Source organism: Salvelinus alpinus, chromosome 19 (genome assembly GCF_045679555.1).
Source record: "Salvelinus alpinus chromosome 19, SLU_Salpinus.1, whole genome shotgun sequence".
Classification (NCBI taxonomy): Eukaryota; Metazoa; Chordata; class Actinopteri; order Salmoniformes; family Salmonidae; genus Salvelinus; species Salvelinus alpinus.
In genome coordinates this window covers 52826492-52852398 of record NC_092104.1, presented here as the reverse complement: position 1 = coordinate 52852398, position 25907 = coordinate 52826492, and the positions used below count along the sequence as shown (strand labels likewise).

The window sequence follows — 25907 nt, the reverse complement described above, 5'->3', positions numbered from 1 at the left end:
GGTCTCGATCATATTGCTTGTATACAACCTTTTACGTTACTCACTTTGTCATCTTCTTACACTCCATCCGTTAACATGGGACTTGTAAGGCTCCCCCATTGTGACATTCATTCGAACTGAAATCATGAAACTTTTGATGCAAATCAGCGAATAATTCCACTTTGCAACCACTTAGCCATACCAGCTTCGTCTGCTACTCAAATCTGCCGTTGACAAATTATTTGGATCAAAAGTTACAGCAGTTTAAGTAACCGCATCAACATTTTCTGTAACATTTTTGCAAACATCCGGTTTGACCGCTACCGCAGCAAGTTAGACCAAAATATTGAGCGTATGGGATATTTGTCTACTTCTCTGCTGTTCATATCTGTTTGCAGAATCTAAATATTTCACTATGTAACTTACAGCACAGCTGCCATTTTTGACCACTAACGCAACAAATTAGAGACATTTAAGGTATGAAATCTTCCCCTAATCTGCTTTTCAAATACGAAGTCTGATTTCAAATCAAGCCACAAATCTAACTAGAGCCCGTCTTTCAAGCCTCTGTAAATCATGTCAGAAGTTAGTTGTTTGGAAAGTAATGAATTTGCTATCATTTTGACCACTAAACCAAGAGAGTTCTCTGCTTGTCAACTGCGGGGAAAAAAATAAACAATTTGGGATTACCATTCGATTACCATTAAGTAACGCCTCGCTTGCTGAAAATAGCTCTGTGTCAATACTGAGATTCCAAACTGGAACATTGATAAGATATTTGCTGACACTGCAGGCCAAAATTAAAAGGAGAGGCTAAGATTCTAAAGCTTCCCATTGTGACATCACTTCCAACTGACATTCTCTCACAATTACACAACTTCTGATCACACATTTAACTACTGACCACATACACACAACTAACCACAACTTCTGACCACATCTAGTATCCACAACCACACATCTAACTACTGACTTGATGGGAATTAAAAATGAAATTTTTACACATCGTTCACTACCACAAACAAACGTTTAAAGGGCTTTAGCTAGCCCCACAACTTTACTTGTAAAGTTTAGTTGTTCTTCTTCCTCCGCACGCTACTCCTACACCGTTTAAACTTGAAATGCCATTCCAACTTCAAAAACGTGCAGAATGGTCTCGATCGAGTTGCTTGTATACAACTTTTTGATATCTGTTAAACTATTAGTCCGTTCACCCCCCCCCCAAATCCGCTAACATGGGATTTCTCAAGATTCTAAGGCTCCCCATTGTGACATCACTTCCTGTGAGTGAAATCATGCAACTTTTGACCCAAATCAGCTAACAATTCCACTTTGCAACCACAAAAAAAAAGGCTTACCAGCTTCGTCTACTTCTCTGGTACTCAAATCTGGAGTTTGGACAAGAAATTATATTCAGATCAAAAGTTACAGCTGTTTTAGTAACCTCAACATTTCACAAACAAGTTAGAGTACGGGATATTCGTCTACTTCTCTAGGAAGACAACAGAATACATCTCTCTCAATTTAAAGTCTGTATTTAAACCATATTCTCAGCATGTGTACATTGACGTTTGTAAAAAGGTAATACAGAGGTTTCATATACTTCTGTGCACACACAGGAATGCATAAATGTTCCTTCCGTTTGCAGAAGACATTTCAGACAAAGAGCCGTCACATTCTGTTAAATATTCTCCTCAATCACATCAAAATAGATTATACACGAGGCGATTTATCACAACAAAAGCAAAAGGAAATTAAGGAAGAATTAACAATGCAATTTCCATTCCACACATTGCTACTTTTCTGAAGGGATGTCAAAGTTTGGAGCGGTATCTTGCAAAAACAATGAGAAACATAAGAGGCTACACATACAAGAAGCCACTTGTGTTGTGAGACACTGGGGGTGCATTTCAATAGCGTAGAGTGGCTTCCTTTCTTCATCTACAAACATTAAGTCACAGGATAGGTTAAATCAACATGAAGGTTGCCCATTTACATTTGAGTCATTTAGCAGACGCTCTTATCCGGAGCAATTAGGGTTAAGTGCCTTGAAGGGTACGTCGACAGATGTTTCTCTGAGATGCGACCTTTCGAGTTACTGGCCCAACGCTCTTAACCACTTGGCTACATTCTTTCAGATCCCCAAATAAAAGGCCGATATTTAATCCGAGACGCGTTGGAGCACGTGTGACATATTTAAGCATTTACCGTGAATGCAACTTCCGCAAAACGGGAAGAAAAAAATTGCCTTCAAAAAGGTGCATTGTCGACAGCACTCTATAATGCGCATCAGATTGAATTCGAGCCTAAGACCTGGTGTAAGACGAGTGGATGGCACTTGATTCTTCCAGGGGAACAGGTGTGGTTCTTTGTCTATTTCTACATGAACCAAGCACAGGTCCAGCAAGGGGGGGGGTGTTTTGTACAAGAGTGTGGGTGAGTCTAAAGAAATGTAATGAATCATTAATTTGAGTTCTGTGGGGATGTCATCTCAAAAGTTACAAATTAGATATGAATCATCTAATCAGCAGGCAGCATACATACCACAGTATGACATTCCAGTTTCAAACAAGCACCACACTCAATTTATTTTTCTGGCTTCTGGACACAGCGATCAAGGTTGGGGCCAATAGCATGTCAAGTCAGCAGACTCTTAAATTCAATTCATGAATGCAAGTGGCCCTTTGTTCTCAAAGAGGATCCCTCACTGAGTTGAAATTGAATTAAATTTACCAAACTGAATTAAAATGCAATTTACCACAATGCAAACTGAGGGCAACAATAACAGACCATTAACACTTCTCAACTACCCTTTAAACCTACTACACAGGTCCTACTCAGAGATCCTTCCTTTCTAAAAATCACAAGATAAATCATAAATCGTCAAGAACAGGGTGGTCTATGCATTTATGTGGAGCTGTTTGAAGAAATGAATATCATTCATTAGAGTATCAATAACATTGGTACTCTATCAGAGGAATAAGACATCTTGGTGCACAGAGAGCTGCTGTGTAGCGAAACCCAGGTAAGGGGAGTTGAGTTGACCGGTGTCTGACAGGTGAGTCAGAATGTTTGGGACTTATTATTTGAGGTTTTTGATCTGGTGGTTGGTGTTGTTGATCTTGAGGTCCAGCTTGTCCACTTTGCCCAGCAGATTGTCCAGAGAAGTATCCTGATTCTCAATTTCAGACTGGAGGCCCAGTCCTAGGTTCTTTAACCTTCCCAGGCCCAGGGACATCTCATCTGGAGCAGTTCAAGAAAACAGGGGTTCATTAGAATAAAAAAACAAAAACTTAATTCTCCACAAAACGTGGAAATTTGCTTTCGGCTTCACACAAAAACAGATGTTACTGCTGATAAGGAGTTGGAATCTTGTTGATCGCCATCAAAAGTCATGAATAAAATTTAGACAAATGTAATTGTTATTTCCCCATAGGTCCTGGAAGGCTCTTACCTAAGTTGTTGTCCAGTGTCTGGTGGGCGGCTCTAAGCTGTCTGTTTGCAGGGTAGCCATTTTGACTGGATGAGCTGTCATCTGATGCAAATGCGCCGAACCCTACACCACACACAGGAGGAGATAAAGTAGCTTAAAGTAGCTGACAAGTGTTCCAGATTTATGAAATATGAGCTAAATAAAGAAGTTTGCATTTGCATAAAAGTTATCAAAAAATCAGAAGGGCCTGTCTCAGCCAAAGTATGTGAGGTCACATAATCAGGAAATACACTGAACAAAAATATATAAACGCAACAAACTGTTGGACCCATGTTTCATGAGCTGAAATTAAAGATCCCAGACATTTTATATATGCACAAAAAGCTTATTCGCTGATGCCAAAGTTGAACAGAGTGCCCCATGGTGGCGGTGAGGTTATCGTATGGGAAGGCATGAGCTACAGACAACGAACACAATTGCATTTTATTGATTGTCAATTCGAATGCACTGAGATACCGCAACAAGATCCTGAGGCCCATTGTGGTTCCATCCGCCGCCATCACCTTATGTTTCAGCATGATAATGCACAGCCCCATGTCACTAGGATCTGTACACAATTCCTTGAAGCTACAAATGTCCCAGTTCTCCTATAACCTGCATACTCACCAGACATGTCACCTATTGAGCTTGTTCCAGTTCCTGCCAATATCCAGCAACTTGGGACAACATTGCACAGGCCACAATCAACAGCCTGATCAACTCTATACGCTGCATGAGGCAAATGGTGGTCACACCATATACTGACTGGTTTTCTAATCCACACCCTTATTTTTCTTAAGGTATCTGTGACCAACAGATCCAAATCTGTATTCTCAGTCATTTGAAATCCATAGATTAGGCCCTAATTTATTTCAATTGACTGATTTCCTTATATGAACTGTATTGTAACTCAGTAAAATCTTTGAAATTGTTGCGTTTATCATTTTGAAAACGTATGTTTGAGATGGGGTGTTTTTGGTTTACTTTGTGTTGGCCACAACTACAATTAAAGGATGAACCAATAACATTTGGTTATGGGTTAACAAAATACATTTAAAAATAATCGTGTGCAACATATAGTCATAACTACTGTTCCTTGAAGGAGGGAAATGAGGTACAACACAGTTATGGGGAGTAGTGAACGCAAGCGCCCTCTCCTGAACTACAGTCGAATCACGGCTGACATGGCTAATAAGCCCCACCTTTCCACAGGTGATAAACCAGAGGGCCGAACATCGTTTCCCTCCTTCAGGGAACAGTAGATAGCCATAACTGTATGTTCTCTTTCAGTCAGTCAACTCGGTAGTACACAACGATGAGGACATGAAATCACACCCCAAGCAAACACCAAATTAAAATGGCCCACGGCAGACCGAGAGATCCAACGCAACAGGAAAACCTGTTGCGCGATGCCTAATGACCCTCTCCTGCCCCTGCCGTAAGCACACTGTGGGCAGTGCCATCCAAGCATGGTGATGCCAAACTTGCCGCAGCACAATTATCTCCTACAGGCAACCATTTAAAAACACACCTGGTGGAGTGGGCACGTAACAGGGTTTCCGTTCTGAAAATGTGGCACTGGACATTTGACCGGCAGCATACATAAAATGTAATATTACAGATTGTGGCTTCTATCAAGGTTCCCTCCTTCAGGGAACAGCAGTTATTGTCATAACGTGCGTGTGTATACACACACACTCACACGTGACCCATTTCAGGAAACTAGGCGCATGTCGCAAGTCACGACTCCACAGGAGAGCCATTTGAAGAAAAAAAATTCATCGAAATGCCTTCTGGAATGTGAACTTTCATGTGCCTTAATAACAAACTTATATGCCATCTGTAAATATACAATTGTTAAATTATGAGCCTTGTTGGTTAAGCCACAGAAAAAAAAAAGTCAGCAACCTTCCCACTAGCCATGATTGGCTTAGATAATGAGTGGGCTGGACATGCCGAGAGGAGTTTGGATTGTTCTGCCATATAGAAGGCTTCAAATAAAATAAAATGTTATTTGTCACATACACATGTTAATGCGAGTGTAGCGAAATGCTTGTGCTTCTAGTTCTGACCATGCAGTAATATCTAACAAGTAATCTAACAATTTCACAACTGTCTATTTCAGCTGGTCAGTCTTTGTTGGTCATTTAAAAAATGAATCATGTAGTGGAGCTGCATAAGTGTTGCTCTCCACTTTCTGGAGGATCGAGTTTTGAAATAAGTGGAATTGGAGTATGATAGCTAAAGAGATGGAGAAAACACGTGTCTCCGGATTACAACTTCAAACTAAGGGCAACCGTGGCATGGCATCCGTGACAGGGAGACGCATCCATTATGCATGATGATGTATACGGGTAAGATAGTCTAGCTAGCTACATTTTCAGATATTACACGTTTCTAATTTTGACAGAAAGTGGTTTAATTTCAAAGTGTACTGTTAGCTAACGTTAGATGGCTGGCTCCCTAGCTAACATTACATGTATGATGTTATTATTTGTATCCCAGAGCCATTTGCTTTGCTAGTTAGAGCCTAATGTTAGATAGCCAACATTGAACCTGGTTGGTTAGTTCCCAGCAGATTCATGCAGGGTAGTAATGACATGATTTGGCACTATGTTCATTGTTGTTCAACTAGCTGGCTGGCTCATTAGCTAACGTTACATGACGTTGTTTACCTAGCTAGGTTCATTGTTTAGCTAGCTAGCTACATGTCTTAAGCTAAAGTGTACAACACCTGTTGAATATGGCCGGTGTCAGTAAACGTCGGCAAAAAAGCGTAATGAAATTGTTGCCAGCAGAGCTGGTTAGGCTGTTTCATGTTATCCAGAGGTAAACAAATCAGCGGCCAGAGCGTCAAGCGTACGCTTTGAACGCTCCGAGAGCAAAACGAGATGGGTGAGGCTAAAGCTTAAGAGGGTGTGAACGATGCTGAATGGGTGTAGACAAAGAGCTCTTCACTAGATATCAAAACCGGCAAAATATCAACTTTCAAGCAGAATTACTTTCCCATTGTTCCTCAAAAATGCAGTGTATGATATCCCATTTTCTTTATTTAAAAAAAAAATTTTTTTATCCCCTTTTCTCCCCAATTTTCGTGGTATCCAATCGCTAGTAATTACTATCTTGTCTCATCGCTACAACTCCCGTACGGGCTCGGGAGAGACGAAGGTCGAAAGCCATGCGTCCTCCGAAGCACAATCCAACCAAGCCGCACTGCTTCTTAACACAGCGCGCCTCCAACCCGGAAGCCAGCCGCACCAATGTGTCGGAGGAAACACCGTGCACCCGCCCTCCTCGGTTAGCGCGCACTGCGCCCGGCCCGCCACAGGAGTCGCTGGAGCGCGATGAGACAAGGATATCCCTGCCGGCCAAACCCTCCCTAACCCGGACGACGCTAATGCCAATTGTGCGTCGCCCCACGGACCTCCCGGTCGCGGCCGGCTGCGACAGAGCCTGGGCGCGAACCCAGACTCTGGTGGCGCAGCTAGCACTGCGATGCAGTGCTCTAAGACCACTGCGCCACCCGGGAGGCCCTAGATATCCCATTTTCTCTACTTTTATCAAATGTAAAACACAATTTAGCTACATAAGACCAAATCCAGGTGTCGAGTCCCATTTTTATATAAATACATACCACTCAGCAAAAATTAAACGTCCCCTCACTGTCAACTGCGTTTGTTATCAGCAAACTTAACATGTGTAAATATGTGTATGAACATAAGATTCAACAGACAAACTGAACAAGTTCCACAGACATGTGACTAACAGAAATTGAATAATGTGTCCCTGAACAAAGGGGGAGGTCAAAATCAAAAGTAAGTCAGTATCTGGTGTAGCCACCAGCTGCATTAAGTACTGCAGTGCATCTCCTCCTCATGGACTGCACCAGATTTGCCAGTTCTTGTTGTGAGATGTTACCCCACTCTTCCACCAAGGCACCTGCAAGTTCCCGGACATTTCTGGGGTGGGGGAATGGCCTTGGCCCTCACCCTCCGATCCAACAGGTCCCAGACGTGCTCAATGGGATTGAGATCCGGGCTCTTCACTGGCTATGGCAGAACACTGACATTCCTGTCTTGCAGGAAATCACGCACAGGAAGAGCAGTATGGCTGGTGGCATTGTCATGCTGGAGGGTCATGTCAGGATGAGCCTGCAGGAAGGGTACCACATGAGGGAGGAGAATGTCTTCCCTGTAACGCACAGCGTTGAGATTGCCTGCAATGACAACAAGCTCAGTCCGATGATGCTGTGACACACCGCCCCAGACCACGACCCTCCACCTCCAAATCGATCCCGCTCCAGAGTACAGGCCTTGGTGTAACGCTCATTCCTTAGACGATAAACGTGAATCCGACCATCACCCCTTGTGAGACAAAACCTCAACTCGTCAGTGAAGAGCACTTTTTGCCAGTTCTGTCTGGTCAAGCGACGTTGTTGCCGGTGATGTCTGGTGAGGACCTGCCTTACAACAGGCCTACAAGCCCTCAGTCCAGCCTCTCTCAGCCTATTGCGGACAGCCTGAGCACTGATGGTGGAATTGTGCATTCCTGGTGTAACTTGGGGAGTGGTTGTTGCCATCCTGTACCTGTCCCACAGGTGTGATGTTCGGATGTACCGATCCTGTGCAGGTGTTGTCTGCCACTGCGAGGACGATCAGCTGTCCGTCCTGCATCGCTGTCTTAGGCATCTCACAGTACGGACATTACAATTTATTGCCCTGGCCACATCTGCAGCCCTCATGCCTCATTGCAGCATGCCTAAGGCACATTCACGCAGATGAGCAGGGACCCTGGGCATCTTTCTTTTGGTGATTTTCAGAGTCAGTAAAAAGGCCTCTTTAGTGTCCTACGTTTTCATACCTGTGACCTTATGACACTAACAGCTTACAGACAGTAGGCAATTAACAACCATTCCACAGGTGCATGTTCCTTAATTGTTTATGGTTTATTGAACAAGCATGGGAAACAATGTTTAAACACTTTACAATGAATATCTGAAGTTATTTTGATTTTTACAAATTATCTTTGAAAGACAGGGTCCTGAAAAAGGGACTTTTATATATATTTTTCTGCCTTTAATATTTTCCCTAACCCTATTACCCCTAATTGGAGTAAACTAATTATATATTACATATATTAAATGTTTATTACTCCCCCCTAAATTGAGTAAACGAATGGACAACAACACTTAGGCTTTTACTTCCAGCTTATACATACATTTCAGACATAACTAATGTAAACTCTTGTTTGTTTTTAGTCCCAGCCTTCAGCAACCCTCAACCCCTCCAATCTATCCCTGAAGACCATCAGGTTGATTTCTAGCTGCCATATATTTATCCACTGTGCTGTTTCACAAAATATTTATATTCTCATAGTTTCTACAGATTGTAAATTAAAGATAAACACCTTTGCTAAGAGTATTATATTATTGACCAATTGACTAATCAAAATCACCCAGCCATTTGCAGAGTTAACTCTTAAGTAAATGTATTTCTTTTTTGCCATTCCCAACCAATCTACATATGGGCAGTACCAAAACAGCAAAATCTGCTAGCTAGCACACATACGCACAAACAAAAGTTTGTTTTTGTCCATTAAAATAACATCAAATTGATCCGAAATACAGTGTAGACATTGTTAATATTGTAAATGACTATCGTAGCTGGAAACAGCAGATTTTTTATGGAATATCTACAGAGGCCCATTATCAGCAACCATAACTCCTGTGTTCCAATGGCATGTTGTTAGCCTTTTAAAATGCTAAACTTGGATTAGCTAATTGATCATTTGAAAACCCTTTCGCAAAAATGTTAGCACAGCTGAAAACTGTTGTCCTGATTAAAGAAGCAATAAAACGGGCCTTCTTTAGACTAGTTGAGTATCTATAGCATCAGCATTTGTGGGTTCCATTACAGGCAAAAAAATCAGTCTATTCCATGCGAGAAATTGCCAAGAAACTGAAGATCTCGTACAACGCTGTGTACGACTCCTTTCACAGAACAGCGCAAACTGGCTCTAACCAGAATAGAAAGAGTGGGAGGCCCCGGTGCAAAACTGAGCAAGAGGACAAGTACATTAGTGTGTCTAGTTTGAGAAACATACACCTCACAAGTCCTCAACTGGCAGCTTCATTAAATAGTACCCACAAAACACCAGTCTCAATGTCAACAGTGAAGAAGCGATGTCCAGTGTCTGTTCTGTTCTTTTGCCCATCTTAATCTTTTTTATTGATCAGTCTGAGATGGCTTTTTCTTTGAAACCAATTTGCACTAATTTGAAGGGGTGTCCACATACATACACTATATATACAAAAGTATGTGTTTTCAAAATGCATACTGCCTCCAGCTCATTGCAAAGTGGTGTGTGACGTGTTGATGAAGCCTGCATTCAGTTACCAATTGAGAAATAAAAATAGCTCTTTTGAATCTTGGCCAAAAAACGATTATATTAAGAATTATTGCGTATTGATTGGGCTTATAACAGAGGTGTCGGACAGATTTTTCACTCAAAGCTTCTATCTGTATGCTCTGCGCATGTGATAAATAAGATACATAATGAATATACATGGGCTGGTTCGATCCAGGGCAGCCTGAGCATGTACCCAGCCGAGACATACAACACTCATGAGTATCATTCAAAGACATTGACTGTGGGCAAGATCGTGAACTCAAACCAGCCTTTGTCGACTCGTTCGTGCTGGTCATCTTAATAACAACCAGTTAGCGAGGCTAAACAGGCCAAAGCATAACTAACAAATTGTAGGGAACTTCACAAAACTAGTTACCAAACTTTAACACAATGTCCAGAAGGATGAGCACGCCCTCCTTACATAAGACAGTTAAGTTGGCGTAAAGCCTGATAAATAACATTGGAACGGAAAATGATCCTTAAAATTCGTAAATTGTTCTGCTCAGCTCAAGGTGAAGAGCGGAAGAATTGAAGGAATTAATCCATGCCTCGGGTTTATCACCTGTGGAAGGCAGAGCTCCCAGTGAGGCATGGTGTTCACTGGCCTTGTCAAACGTAATTATAATATTCTTCAGTAGAGGACTCTAGCACACAAACTCCTCATAGCTGTGTTGTACCAAGTTGACCAACTGAAAGGGAACAAGGGATGACAAAGGAGATATTATTCTGTGGCTGAGGTTTGTGGCCTTACCTCCAATGTCCAACTTCCTCAGGTTGGGGTGACTGGCCTGGTACTTGCCTTCATGCTCCTGACTGTGAGACATGGCATTCTGCAATCTAACACACACACACACACAGTCAGAGACTCAAGTCAGGATGATCTTTGACCAAATACTAAAGACATTACACACTTCACAGTTTAATCAGAGACTTGAACACAGAAAAAGTAAAGACCGGCAGTGTAAGTGAGCCCTCTACTGCCATCTTACACCTCTTCATTCTTCACACAGAACCTGTATGGGCAACATGGCAGGGCTACTGATGGTGGAATGTTTGGGATACCCCATGAAAAGTTTTTCACTAGCAATGTATATAGCAACAGCACATGCCAGAGTAAAGAGATAGAGGTACAGGAATAAGCAGGGAGGGACTGGGCATTACTTGCTGCTGGCTTGGTAGGCAACAGGCTCTTCTGGCAGGGGCTTGGTGGTCTCAGGCTTGGCCGTAAAGTAAGTGACAAGGCCTCCCCACACACTCTTAATGCTGTTGATGTGTTTCTGGCTGGTTTTCAGGTCTTGGCCCATGTTGTCCACCATCCTCTCGGACCTCTTCAGAGCCTCCCCCTGACGCATCAGCTCCTACGGATGGACACAGAGAGGAAATCAATGTTATCAAATGCACTCGGCTGTATCACTCTTTACAGTTGGCCAAAAACATGGAGAAATACATCTAACAATGCTGGACTTTGATAATACAGATGCTCCAGGGTGAACTTTCCCCAAGTTACAGATCAGCGTCCTAGAGCTGGCCACCCGGCCAAACTGAGCAATAGGGGGAGAAGGGCCTGGTCAGGGACATGACCAAGAACCTAATGGTCACTCTGACAGAGCTCCAGAGTTCCTCTGTGGAGGTGTGAGGACCTTCCAGAAGGACAACCATCTCCGCAGATGGTGGCCAGATGGCCAGATGGAAGCCATTCCTCAGTAAAAGGCACACGATAGCCCACTTGGAGTTTTCCAAAGAGCACCTAAAGGAGTCTGACCATGAGAAACAAGATTTTCTGGTCTGATGAAACCAAGATAACTATTTGGCCTGCAGCCGAGTGTCACGTCTGGAGGAAACCTGGCACCATCCCTACGGGGAAGCATGGTGGTTGCAGCATCACGATGTTGGGATGTTTTTCCAGCAGCAAAGTACTGAGTAAAGGGTCTGAATACTTAGGTAAATGTGATATTTCAGTTATAAAAACATTTTGCAAACATTTTTAAAAACATGTTTTTTTAATTAAAAGGGGGGTATTGTGTGTAGCTTGAAATAGAATAAGGCTGTAACGTAACAAAATGTGGAAAAAGTCAGGGGATCTGAATACTTTCTGAATGCATAGGCTTACCTCTGCAGTCTCAGCGCCGATCTTCTCCGACTCATAGATGAGCCCCAGGGAGCGGTGGCTGCTGTCCACCGCCGACTTGGCCGTACGCATCACTTCCTGTTGGAGGCATCTCTGCTTGCTCTCTGCCTCACTCATTCCCCTCTCTTGGGGGTCATCAAATCCCCCACTTGACCGGCACTGCTCCTCCTCCTCATCATCTGCAAATGGGTTGTGGGTTCTGGGGTACGCCATCTTTTCAACAGAACAGCAGAGTTATGACAGTGGAGTGGACACAGCAGGCACTGCATCACAATTCCAGTGGGTCAGAAGTTTATATACACTAAGTTGACTATGCCTTTGAACAGCTTGGAAAATTCCAGAAAATGTCATCATGGCTTTAGAAGCTTCTGATAGGCTAATTGACATAATTGAGTCAATTGGAGGTGTACCTGTGGATGTATTTCAAGGCCTACCTTCAAACTCAGTGCCTCTTTCCTTGACATCATGGGAAAATCAAATCAGCCAAGCCGTTATACCACTCAGGAAGGAGACACGTTCTGTCTCCTAGAGATTAACGTACTTTGTTGCGAAAAGCGCAAATCAATCCCAGAAAAACAGCAAAGGACCTTGTGAAGATGCTGGAGGAAACAGGTACAAAAGTATCTACATCCACAGTAAAACGAGTCCTATATCGACATAACCTGAAAGGCCGCTCAGCAAGGAAGAAGCCACTGCTCCAAAATCAGCATAAAAAAAGTCAGACTACGGTTTGCAACTGCACATGGGGACAAAGATCGTACTTTTTGGAGAAATGTCCTCTGGTCTGATGAAACAAAAATAGAACTGTTTGGCCATAATGACCATCATTATGTTTTGAGGAAAAAGGGGGAGGCTTGCAAGCCGAAGAACACTATCCCAACAGTGAAGCATGGGGGTGGCAGCATCATGTTGTGGGGGTGCTTTGCTGCAGGAGGGACCGGTGCACTTCACAAAATAGATGACATCATGAGGGGAAATTATGTGGATATATTGAAGCAACATCAAGACATCAGTCAGGAAGTTAAAGATTGATGGCAAATGGGTCGTCCAAATGGACAATGACCCCAAGCGGACTTCCAAAGTTGTGGCAAAATGGCTTGTCTGAGCGTGTCTGAGCAAGGAGGCCTACAAACCTGACTCAGTTACACCAGCTCTGTCAGGAGGAATGGGCCAAAATTCACCCAACTTATTGTGGGAAGCTTGTGGAAGGCTACCCGAAACATTTGACCTAAGTTAAACAATTTAAAGGCAATGCTACCAAATACTAATTGAGTGTATGTAAACTTCTGACCCACAGGGAATGTGATAAATGCTGAAATAAATAATTCTCTACTATTATTCTAACATTTCACATTCTTTAAAAAAGTGGTGATCCTAACTGATCTAAGACAGGGAATTTTTACTCGGATTAAAATGTCAGTTATTGTGAAAAACTTTGTTTAAATGTATTTGGCTAAGGTGTATGTAAACTTCTGACTTCAACTGTATAATCTATAGGAAGCCTACACCCTCATACAGTGTCTATAGGAAGTCAATACCCTACAGTGTTAGGAAGTCTACATATGCGAGCTCACACGTCCATCACACACAATCAGTAAGCCATCTAGTTTGTACTATAGGATTCCAGTCTGTAAGCCATTCAGTCTTTACTATAGGATGATGTGTCCATAACAGTAAGATTTTCCCTATGCTTTCAGACATGCTCATTTCATGTCATGCTTCCTTTCCATTTCCAGATTTCAAAAACGAAAGCAAAATTGTCAAATCAATAAAAAAAGATCTGACAAAGAAGCAACATAAAGAAGAAAAGTGGCAGGGGAACTCAAAAGATATTACAGAAAAAAGAAATCGCTAATAGCTGTATTGGACATAACACCATCAAGCGAGCAAGATTATACACTTCAACACGTTCAAGAAGCAAAATTAAGTCATTCAAAATCTTCTAGAAGACACAGCCTCCAAGAGAACAGCCATTCTCACCTCAGCAGGTAAATGCCCCTGCCATCAACTCAACTCCTAAAAGAATGAACATATCTACAGACACCAGGACCAATGAAGACATCTACCCCAAAGGAATCACCCAAAAAGAGGAACAGAAGAAAGAAAACACTATCAAAATTGAGGTCAAAGTTGCGCTACTTCTGGAGAGGACCAAAGAGAAGGTCAACCTAAAGAAAAGACTTGAGATGACCAAGAGGAAGCAGGTAATAGTCAACATAGAAGGCAGAGAGGTCCAGAAGAAAACTACAAAGAGGTCAGAGAACATTACCCAATAACATCAAGTGAAAACTAATGCGCACACTTCTTAGCCGCTTCCTTCATCAAGATGAAGTCTCCACTGTAATAAATGGGAAAACAGGAGAAATTCAGAAAAAGGGCCAGATATTCCGTAAGAGAGCCTTAAAAAAATGCACACTATGGCACATTTTCATAAAAGATTTGTCTGAGAATCTAAGGCTCAATTCTTTAAACTTAAGCCATTTTGGATTGGCCAGCAAAGAATCAGACAGAGAAACATGTGCTTGCAAAACGCATGAAAACTTTGGCTTGAAGATAAAGAAGCTGCACCAGCTTGGGGATGATGTTTCTATGACCGCAAGGGACACTATACAGGCCATTGTGTGTAGTGACGATGACATGTCCTGCATGTACAGGACATGCAGCAATTGCAAGCATAAGATTTTACACAGCACTGGATCCTTCAACGAAAGCAAACATCATCGTATGGGAGGAGTGGGTCACTAAATCTGTACCAATAACAAAGAAATGCAAAGATGGGCCCACTGAAGAGAAGGAAGTGAGGAATGGGTTTCTTGAGAAGAGGCATACCTCCATTGGAAAGCTGGTGGACCTCACACAGGACCACCTCTCAAACTTCTCCAGACACATTTATAACATCAAGCACCAGTTTGAAAGACTGAGGAGATTGAGACCCTGACCCAGAATGATGTAGTGGTTCACAGACTAGTCAGAACTACACTTGTAAATACACCAGGGAAATAAAGAAAACAAATTTGAGGTGGCAACCAGCAGGTAACCCTCCATACTGGAGTTATATCGGTGGGGGCAGGGTGGAGTCATTTGCGTCACTGTCAGCCTGTCTTCAACACGACACCACAGACACATGGGCTCACCTTGACCCAGTACTGAGGAGCATACGAGAGGAGCATCCAAATGCCAGGAACATCCACTTCATCTCAATATCGAAATAGTGCCGTTCGGGCGAGGATTTAAGCATGTAACATGGCATTTCAGAGAGGTGTCCCATGGTAAGGGAAGACCCCCATGAAATGGACAAAAATTAATGGCAACATATTGCCATTGGGCGAAACATACACACGATCGCAAATACCACTCAAATGGACGGCAGTTCATTCTAAGCTTATGGCAACTGGCATATGCCTAATGTCATACAGTAAAAATCCCAAAGATGGCGAGCACGCTCCACTGTAAATGTTCATATTGCAAACGGACATAAAGTCAAGCTCCAAGGGTCAAATTTTGAAAATGTTTATTTTTTCTTCAAAAACACAACTCCTTCTAAAAAAGTGCGTTCTGGACCCTTTTTTAGAAATGGTTTTGATTTGTCAATAATACATATATAACAACCATATGAACATACCTATGTCTTCTTTATCCACAAGGCCTATGTTTTGTCCATTTGCAATATATGACCATAGGAAGTCAAGTCAGTGAACCATGGCCAAATGCCATACATAAGTATTGAAAATACCAAATCAGGATTTTATGTCCATATATGATCATAGGAAGGTGGCTTCTGAACCCAAAAGTCAGTGATCCATGTCCAAATGGCATTTATACTGACCAAATGATACTGATATATATATATATATATACACACACTGCTCAAAAAAATAAAGGGAACACTTAAACAACACAATGTAACTCCAAGTCAATCACACTTCTGTGAAATCAAACTGTCCACTTAGGAAGCAACACTGATTGACAATAAATTTCACATGCTGTTGTGCAAATGGAATAGACAACAGGTGGAAATTATAGGCAATTAGCAAGACACCCCCAATAAAGGAGTGGTTCTGCAGGTGGTGACCACAGACCACTTCTCAGTTCCTATGCTTCCTGGCTGATGTTTTGGTCACTTTTGAATGCTGGCGGTGCTTTCACTCTAGTGGTAGCATGAGACGGAGTCTACAACCTACACAAGTGGCTCAGGTAGTGCAGCTCATCCAGGATGGCACATCAATGCGAGCTGTGGCAAGAAGGTTTGCTGTGTCTGTCAGCGTAGAGTCCAGAGCATGGAGGCGCTACCAGGAGACAGGCCAGTACATCAGGAGACGTGGAGGAGGCCGTAGGAGGGCAACAACCCAGCAGCAGGACCGCTACCTCCGCCTTTGTGCAAAGAGGAGCACTGCCAGAGCCCTGCAAAATGACCTCCAGCAGGCCACAAATGTGCATGTCTGCTCAAACGGTCAGAAACAGACTCCATGAGGGTGGTATGAGGGCCCGACGTCCACAGGTGGGGGTTGTGCTTACAGCCCAACACCGTGCAGGACGTTTGGCATTTGCCAGAGAACACCAAGATTGGCAAATTCGCCACTGGCGCCCGGTGCTCTTCACAGATGAAAGCAGGTTCACACGCACATGTGACAGACGTGACAGAGTCTGGAGACGCCGTGGAGAACGTTCTGCTGCCTGCAACATCCTCCAGCATGACCGGTTTGGCAGTGGGTCAGTCATGGTGTGGGGTGGCATTTCTTTGTGGGGCCACACAGCCCTCCATGTGCTCGCCAGAGGTAGCCTGACTGCCATTAGGTACCGAGATGAGATCCTCAGACCCCTTGTGAGACCATATGCTGGTGCGGTTGGCCCTGGGTGCAAGACAATGCTAGACCTCATGTGGCTGGAGTGTGTCAGCAGTTCCTGCAAGAGGAAGGCATTGATGCTATGGACTGGCCCGCCCGTTCCCCAGACCTGAATCCAATTGAGCACATCATGTCTCGCTCCATCCACCAACGCCACGTTGCACCACAGACTGTCCAGGAGTTGGCGGATGCTTTAGTCCAGGTCTGGGAGGAGATCCCTCAGGAGACCATCCGCCACCTCATCAAGAGCATGCCCAGGCGTTGTAGGGAGGTCATACAGGCACGTGGAGACCACACACACTACTGAGCCTCATTTTGACTTGTTTTAAGGACATTACATCAAAGTTGGATCAGCCTGTAGTGTGGTTTTCCACTTTAATTTTGAGTGTGACTCCAAATCCAGACCTCCATGGGTTGATAAATTTGATTTCCATTGATAATTTTTGTGATTTTGTTGTCAGCACATTCAACTATGTAAAGAAAAAAGTATTTAATAAGAATATTCCATTCATTCAGATCTAGGATGTGTTATTTTAGTGTTCCCTTAATTTTTTTGAGCAGTGTATATTAAGCCCTGAATCAACCTAGGTCTATTTGTCATGTGTTTTGAAAGATTTTTAGAAAAACGTCCAACATTACCAGGGGCGCTCCCTATTGGATGGGCATGGGTGGGGTGCTCCCTACACAGCCGTGGACCCCTTGCAACCCCCCTAAAGGCATTAAAAACCATTTTAAAAATGTGCTCTTGGAAACCCGTTCCGATCACCAGGTGCACGGCTGTCCATTTGCAATGTCTTTCAATGGGCAATTACCATCACGAATTTGGCATGCTCTAAAATACTGCAGATATGCCCAATTGACTGGCCCGTTGAACTCGGGATGGCAGGGCAGTGATAGTGGTTCCTTTCCATCGCTCGTTGGTGTTGATTTCTGCATGTCAATTTAGTGATGGTTCCTCACTTTTAAAATTATTGCAATTGGACAAAAGTCAGCCATCAAGTCAGTGCCCATCAGTCAATAAGATATCATTCTGACACCAAACCCAACTCTTTTAGAAGCCAACTATCACATATTTCAGAGCAGGCCCAAAATTCACAGCGCCTTTTTTTATTTCCCCTTTATTTAACCAGGTAAGCTAGTTGAGAACAAGTTCTCATTTACAACTGCGACCTGGCCAAGATAAAGCAAAGCTGTGCGACAAAAACAACAACACAGAGTTACACATGGAATAAACAAGCGTACAGTCAACACAATAGAAAAAAAGAAAGTCTATATACAGTGTGTGTGCAAATGGCATGAGGTGGTATGGCAATAAATAGGCTATAGTAGCAAAGTAATTACAATTTAGCGGCGTGAGTGAAGGAGGCTTTGTTGCGAAATAGAAAGCCGATTCTAGATTTGATTTTGGATTGGAGATGTTTGATATGAGTCTGGAAGGAGAGTTTACAGTCAAGCCAGACACCTAGGTATTTGTAGTTGTCCACATATTCTAGGTCAGAACCGTCCAGAGTAGTGATGCTAGTCGGGCGGGCAGCGAATGGTTGAAAAGCATGCATTAGTTTTTGCTAGCGTTTAAGAGCAGGTGAAGGCCACGGAAGGAGTGTTGTATGGCATTGTAGCTCGTTTGGAGGTTAGTTAACACAGTTTCCAAAGAAGGGCCAGAAGTATACAGAATGGTGTCATCTGCGTAGAGGTGGATCAGAGAATCACCCGCAGAAAGAGCGACATCGTTGATATATACAGAGAAAAGAGTCGGCCAGAGAATTGAACCCTGTGGTACCCCCATAGAGACTGCCAGAGGTCCGGACAACAGGCCCTACGATTTTACACACTGAACTCTGTCTGCGAAGTAGTTGGTGAACCAGCCGAGGCAGTCATTTGAGAAACCAAGGCTATTTAGTCTGCCGATAAGAATACGGTGGTTGACACAGTCGAAAGCCTTGGCCAGGTCGATGAAGACAGCTGCACAGTACTGTCTTTTATTGATGGCGGTTATGATATCGTTTAGTACCTTGAGCGTGGCTGAGGTGCACCCGTGACCAGCTCGGAAACCGTATTGCACAGCGGAGAAGGTACGGTGGGATTCGAAATGGTCAGTGATCTGTTTATTTACTTGGCTTGCAAAGACTTTAGAAAGGCAGGGCAGGATGGATATAGGTCTGTAACAGTTTGGGTCTAGAGTGTCACCCCCTTTGAAGAGGGGGATGACCGCGGCAGATTTCCAATCTTTAGGGATCTCGGATGAAATGAAAGAGAGGTTGAACAGACTGGTAATAGGGGTTGCAACAATGGCGGCGGATAATTTTAGAAAGAGAGGGTCCAGATTGTCTAGCCCAGCTGATTTGCATGGGTCCAGGTTTTGCAGCTCTTTCAGAACATCTGCGATCTGGGTGAAGGAGAAGCTGGGGATGCACAGGCAAGTAGCTGCGAGGGGTGCGGAGCTGTTGGCCGGGGTTGGGGAAGCCAGGAGGAAATCATGGCCAGCCGTAGAGAAATGCTTATTGAAATTTTCGATTATCATTATTATTAAATCGGTGGTGACCATGTCACCTAGCCTCAGTGCAGTGGGCAGCTGGGAGGAGGTGCTCTTGTTCTCCATAGACTTTAAAGTGTCCCAAAACTTTTGGGAGTTAGAGCTACAGGATGCAAATTTCTGTTTGAAAAAGCTAGCCTTTGCTTTCCTGACTGACTGTGTGTATTGGTTCCTGACTTCCCTGAACAGTTGCATATCGCGGGTACTATTCGATGCTATTGCAGTCCGCCACAGGATGTTTTTGTGCTGGTCAAGGGCAGTCAGGTCTGGACTGAACCAAGGTCTATATCTGTTCTTAGGTCTACATTTTTTGAAAGGGGCATGCTTATTTAAACCACAATAAAAACATTAAACCCGTAGTTACGTTCTAGCTGCGGGTCCAGTTCCGACATTATGTATAGGCCTAGCTAAAGCGACCCCGAATTTCAGCTGGATAGGTCATTCAGATTCCAAGCAGCGACCTTAATTAGCGCAGAACATTTTTCCGGACGTTGCTACGGGGTCCCTGAAGCTATCGGACAGAAACTTCAGGGTCCGTCTATGGGCCGATGCGGTTTCAGTGCACCTAGTCTTGTGACTCTGGGACTTTTCTAAAATGTCGTCATTTTCACGATGGTCAAAATGAATTGAAGTCGTTGCAAATGTACAAGGCTGTTTCTCGGCCTGAGAACCTTCTAGAGCCACGTGCACTATCGACTTGAGCTCTAGAACACGTATATCAAGTTTCAGAGCTCTAGGTCTGACGGTTCATTGATAGTTCAAACGCAGGTAACTATTACAGGCTCTGTGTGTCTATTATCCTCACACTGTGTCACTCCACATTGACTGTGTGTGTGTGTGATTTCAGAAAATCACAGAAATCACGTAGAGCTCTGAAACCTGCCTTAACTTCTTTGGGGTAGGGGGCGGTATTTTCACGTCCGGATGAAAAGCGTGCCCAGAGTAAACTGCCTGCCATTCAGCCATAAAAGCTAGAATATGCATATTGGTAGTATATTTGGATAGAAAACACACTGAAGTTTCAAAAACTGTTTGAATGATGTCCTTGAGTATAACAGAACTCATATGGCAGGCAAAAACCTGAGAAATCAACCAGGAAGTGGGAAATCTGAGGTTGGTCGTTTTTCAACGAATTCCCTATTGAAGACAGTGGGATATTGGTCATGTTGCACTTCCTTCCACTAGATGTCAGTCTTTAGAACCTTGTTAGAACCTTGTTAGAACCTTTAGAACCTCGTTTGATGCTTCTACTGTGAAGGGGGGCCGAATGAGAGGGGATTGAGTAAGGTCTACCATGAGCTGACCATGCGCGTTCACGTGAGAGTTAGCTTGCGTTCCATTGCATTTCTGAAGACAAAGGAATTCTCCGGGTGGAACATTATTGAAGATTTATGTTAAAAACATCCTAAAGATTGATTCTATACATTGTTTGACATGTTTCTACGAACTGTAATGGAATTTTTTGACTTTCTGGACCTAGTGCCTGCGCATTTGGATTACTGTACTAAACGCGAACAAAAAGGAGGTATTTGGACATAAATTATGGACGTTATCGAACAAAACAAACATTTATTGTGGAACTGGGATTCCTGGGAGTGCATTCTGATGAAGATCATCAAAGGTAAGTGAATATTTATAATACTATTTCTGGCTTCTGTTGACTCCACAACATGGCGGATATATGTATGGCTTGTTTGGGCTCTGAGCGCTGTACTCAGATTATAGCGTGGTGTGCTTTTTCCGTAAAGTTTTCTTGAAATCTGACACAGCGGTTGCATTAATGTCAAGTTTCCTGAGGTAAACCCATAAGGTTTATGCAGGTAGATCTCATTGCTAACATTAAAGCTAGCATTATTGTGCAAAACAATGAGCTGGGAATAGAACGTTCGAAGACTAGTTTGTGCTATGGTGCTCATTAGAACAGGGCTCTACAATGCAAGTATTTCACTCGCATTTGCCCCTAAAAATAGATGTGCAAACCGAAAAATATTTACGAGCACAGTGTGCGATTAAAGATTACAACCTACCGTAATCTATTTTTCCCCCGCTGCTAATTGTTTAAAAACTACAAGTCCCACATTCCACAAGCATGCCCCAACCACAGAGGTTTCTGTGAGGACGCAGTCCAATCTACGTACGTTTGTTGGAGGATGGGAAGCCAGTCAATCTATTGGTCGGACAACAGACCCTTGAGCACTCATGCCATTGGTGAGTTGTTCCTCTTCATAGGCTTTATTCTTGTGTAAAGTTTATTCATAAGAGATACTTTTATTTAGTTTGTCAGAAATACTTTTGTATAATTGTTTTTTTGATTTGTCATTCAAGGTGTTTTGGATGCCACCAAGGGCCCAGAGGAGGATCATGGATGAAGAAGTGCATCTCCTTCGGGGCAGATGGTGCCTCCGTGAACATGGGGGAGTGATTGCCCACATGCAGAGAGAGGCAGGGGGGCACATAATCCCAATCCACTGTATGCCACATAGATTTGTAACTAATTAATTCTCTATGATCTAGTTTTATTTGCTGGCAGAGAATGTTACACAATACTCTGTGTGTGTGTGTGTGTGCGTGCGCTAAGTGCTGGAATGGTAGATACCACAGAATTATTATTTTATGTTGCACAAGAGACATGGGGGGGGGAGGAGAATAATTGTTTCGAAGATTCTGTTCTGACTTTCACAGACTAGAGCTGTCTTCCAGCATGCTAAACCCTGACACATGGCCAGAAGACCAGGCCAGCCTCCTCACCTTTGGCGATGATGGTGTGGCATACCTGATGAGGCATTTCAAGGAGCCTCTAGAGAGGTAAGAATTTATTTGACACTGCATTGCCATATGAGACAATGTTACGTTTGCATACTCACTTGCTCTGTTCAATCCTGTAGATCGGGGTGCAACATGGCTGCAATCCAGGATTAGTGGCAGGGGCTGAAACTTCTGGTTAGCCACAATTTCAAGGACAAGTCCTACAGTGGCATGTGGGAGACCATGTTGACAAAGGACCCCTACAGGCACGATTACAAGGTAGACTAACAGTCCTGAGTCCATGTAATGGTATCCTATGGTTGGTTTTGATACGTTAATGGTAAGAGTTTAAATGAAATTGGAAGATATAATCTTTTCCCTAGAACATACTGGAGTTGGTGCGGCTTATGCTGGTGTTGCCCATTTCAGCCACCGAGTGTGAGCAAGGCTTCTCTGCGCAGAACCGGATTAAGAATTCGACAAGAAGCTCTCCACCACCGAAGACCTGATGAGGATCAGCCTGGAGCGGTCTTCTGTCGAGGAGTTCGAGCCCACTCCTGCCGTGGACCGCTGGCTGACCTCTAAGCGTGCCAGACGGCCAACATACAAAAGCAGCTGGACAACTGATATCCTTTGCGTCAAGTAGGCATGGGTCAATGTGTGATTTTGGTGGCATGTGCTGTTCCACAGATGTGTGTCCCTTAGTACACGCACACACACGCTGTATAAATATGTATGTAATAAATTGTTTGTTAATAAACTCTGTTACATTTCTCACTGTGCTCCTAAATTTCTTTGTGCGCTCCTTTTCATTTAGGAGCGCATGTACTCTTTGGGAAAAAGGTTAGCATAGAACCCCGTAGGAGCTGGCGGGGTGAAAAATGCCATAAAATAATCCCAGGTTGTTTTCATGATTACTTCTTAACTACGGAAAACAGCTGGGACATACGGTAATGTTATGAAACTGGGCTCCATGGCCGATGCAATGAACACATTTTTATCAACAACAAAAAAAAGCGGCAAAAATGTTGTGTCCATCATGTCCAGACATTTAACAACGCTTTTTTCTGATAAAAACTAGTCCATTGCATCCGCTGTGGAGCCCCGTTTCATAATATGACCATATTTCCAAGCTGCTTGCCGTCGTTTTGAAGTAAATATGGGGGGAAAAAACAGGCCTTATTTTAGGGCATTTTCACCCTGCCAGCTCCTATTAGTGCTATTGAGCACCGTGGCACCAACTCGCCTTACGAACGTTCTATTCCCAGTTTATTGCTCTAAGTCACACCGCCTGCTTTGCCATTGTTGGCAATGAGACCTGCCCACGTTGTTTGTAGTTAAATGTAAAAAAAAATAATCTCGCAATGTGTATATTTAGATTTTTTTCAAGTCGGACACCATTTTTATTGTGAGTTATGTAAGTCTGGGCAGCGAGCTCGGTAGTCATCAAATGCTAGCCCCCAAATACTTTTTCGCTGAGCTCCCCCCATTGTTTTCCTATGGATATGAATGTCGGTCTATTTCGTCAAATATCTCATTGTGTATTTTTAGATTTTATTAAAGCAGGAGAATCTCATCTTTGTAATTATGTAAATTCGGTTGTCAACGATCACTAGACCAGAAAGTCAGAAGTCCTCCCCTCCCCTCCCTAATTTCTCATTACGCAGACGTAGGCATAGTTGACACCATTGAAGTGCGGATGTTTACTTTCTACACGAGTTGTCCGAGGAATAGATTAGTGGTAAAATAAAAAGGGATACATTTGTTCCATTTAGGCGAAATGGAATTCTAAGCAACACACTAGTCAAAACAGGCTCTGCGAACGTTCAATTAATATGCTATGGGCTCGCGCTAGCGTTCCAGCTCTGCCAACGTTCTTATGCCGTTTTTCAACCTAGGGTGAATTTTGAATCGTTCTATTGTCCAGCCTACTACTAGGGCTGTTGACCCGAAGACCATACCAAACAAAATGTTAGTAGTACGATGAACACGTTATTTAATGTAAAATAGTAATACGGGTCATAGCTTCAATGGTAGCTTCAATGGTTTATCTTCCATGGGTAAAAGTGGTTGTCATGCTATCAACAAGTTGGTGTGACTGAATATTTTGCTTTCGTTCTGAGTTGGTGATTAAATCAAAATGGTAAATTACATTTCAGCATGACAACGTTTAAAACAGGTAACTACCGTTAGTTAGCTGGCTAACGTGTTAGCTAGTGTAGTTTAACTAACGTTACACAGGGGTGTAATTATTAGCTAGACAAGAGTTGAAAACGCAACGTTTGCAACTAAAACGACGTTCTATTGGACAAATTCAGGTAGGTCCCTCCACATTTCGTTCAGTTTGCTTCCGTTTAAGAAACGTTTTCAACAGAATCGACGTATTTCATACGCCCCTGATGACTTACCTAACAATTCATAGCTAGTTAAATATACGGACAGCACTCTTCTCCTTATAACAATAAACGACAGCCAAATAAAAATAAGTTTAAACCACTTACTTTGACGATCCACACAACCTTTTGACGGTGGCCTGGTGAAATGTTGTTATATCAGCTGATTATCAGCAAAAAAAGTCGGTTTCCGTTGTCTTCTTCTTCTTTGGAGTTTAACGGCAGTTGGCATCCAATATGTTTCATTACCGCCCCCAGCTGGACTATAATATAAATCCATTCTACTTTGTTACACAACATTTTTTATTATATATTTTCATTGAACCTTTACTTAACTAGGCAATTCATTTAAGAACAAATTCTTATTCACAATGACGGCCTACCCCGGCTAAACCCAGACATTGCTGGGCCAATTGTGCGCTGCCCTATGGGACTTCAAATCACGGCCAGATGTAATACAGCCTGAATTCGAACCAGGGACTGTAGTGACGCCGCTTGCACTGAGATGCAGTGCCTTAGACCGCTGATATATATATATATACCAGTCAAAAGTTTGGACACAAGGGTTTTTCTTTATTTGTACTGTTTACTACATTGTAGAATAACACTGAAAACATCAAAACTATGAAATAGCACACGTAGACACCCAAAAAGTGTTAATCAAAATATATTTTAGATTCTTCAAAGTATCCACCCTTTGCATTGATGACAGCTTTGCACACTCTTGGCATTCTCTCAACCAGCTTCACCTGGAATGCTTTTCCAACAGTATGAAGGAATTCACACATATGCTGAGCACTTGTTGGCTGCTTTTCCTTCACTCTGCGGTCCAACTCATCACAAACCATCTCAATTGGTTTGAGGTCGGGTGATTGTGGAGGCCAGGTCATCTGTTGCAGCACTCAATCACTATCCTAGGTCAAATAGCCCTTACACAACCTGGAGGTGTGTTGGGTCATTGTCCTGTTGAAAAACACATTTCCACCAGTCTAATGTCCATTGCTGGTGTTTCTTGGCCCATGCAAGTCTCTTCTTATTATTGGTGTCCTTTAGTAGTGGTTTCTTTGCACCAATTCAACCATGAAGGCCTGATTCACGCAGTCTCCTCTGAACAGTTGATATTGAGATGTCTGTTACTTGAACTCTGTGAAGCATTTATTTGGGCTGGTAACTCTAATGAACTTATACTCTGCAGCAGAGCTGACAGCAGGTCTTCCTTTCCTGTGGCGGTCCTCATGAGAGCCAGTTTCATCATAGCGCTTGATGTTTTTTGCGACTGCAGTTAAATAAACGTTCAAAGTTCTTGACATTTTCTAGATTGACTGACCTTCATGTCTTAAAGTAATGATGACTGTTGTTTTTCTTTGCTTATTTGAGCTGTTCTTGCCATAATATGGACTTGGTC

The 25907-nt window shown here is 43.0% G+C and overlaps 1 protein-coding gene and 1 long non-coding RNA gene across 2 annotated transcripts; one reads left to right on the top strand and one right to left on the bottom strand.

The window, feature by feature from the left end:
- Positions 1-1498: 1498 nt before the first annotated feature.
- On the bottom strand, positions 1499-24745 carry snap29 (synaptosome associated protein 29). Its single transcript, XM_071354041.1, has 6 exons — positions 24611-24745; positions 11970-12200; positions 11021-11217; positions 10611-10696; positions 3434-3535; positions 1499-3222 (listed from the first exon to the last, which is right to left on the bottom strand). Exons 2-6 carry the CDS (start codon positions 12198-12200, stop codon positions 3062-3064), a joined length of 777 nt encoding a protein of 258 aa, XP_071210142.1. The 5' UTR covers positions 24611-24745; the 3' UTR covers positions 1499-3061.
- On the top strand, positions 21332-22876 carry LOC139545823 (uncharacterized). Its single transcript, XR_011669147.1, has 4 exons — positions 21332-21572; positions 21690-22169; positions 22250-22388; positions 22493-22876. It is a non-coding gene; the product is annotated as an uncharacterized lncRNA (long non-coding RNA).
- Positions 24746-25907: the final 1162 nt, after the last annotated feature.

What these genes read in the sequence shown, in the direction of transcription:
- snap29 (XM_071354041.1), bottom strand. Translation starts at nt 12,200, where the DNA reads ATGGCGTACCCCAGAACCCACAACCCATTTGCAGATGATGAGGAGGAG. An exon ending in GAGGAAGTTGGACATTGGAG is followed by an intron (nt 3,536 to 10,610) that starts GTAAGGCCACAA and finishes TGTGTGGTGTAG; the next exon opens with GGTTCGGCGCATTTGCATCA. An exon ending in GACACTGGACAACAACTTAG is followed by an intron (nt 3,223 to 3,433) that starts GTAAGAGCCTTC and finishes GAACTGCTCCAG; the next exon opens with ATGAGATGTCCCTGGGCCTG.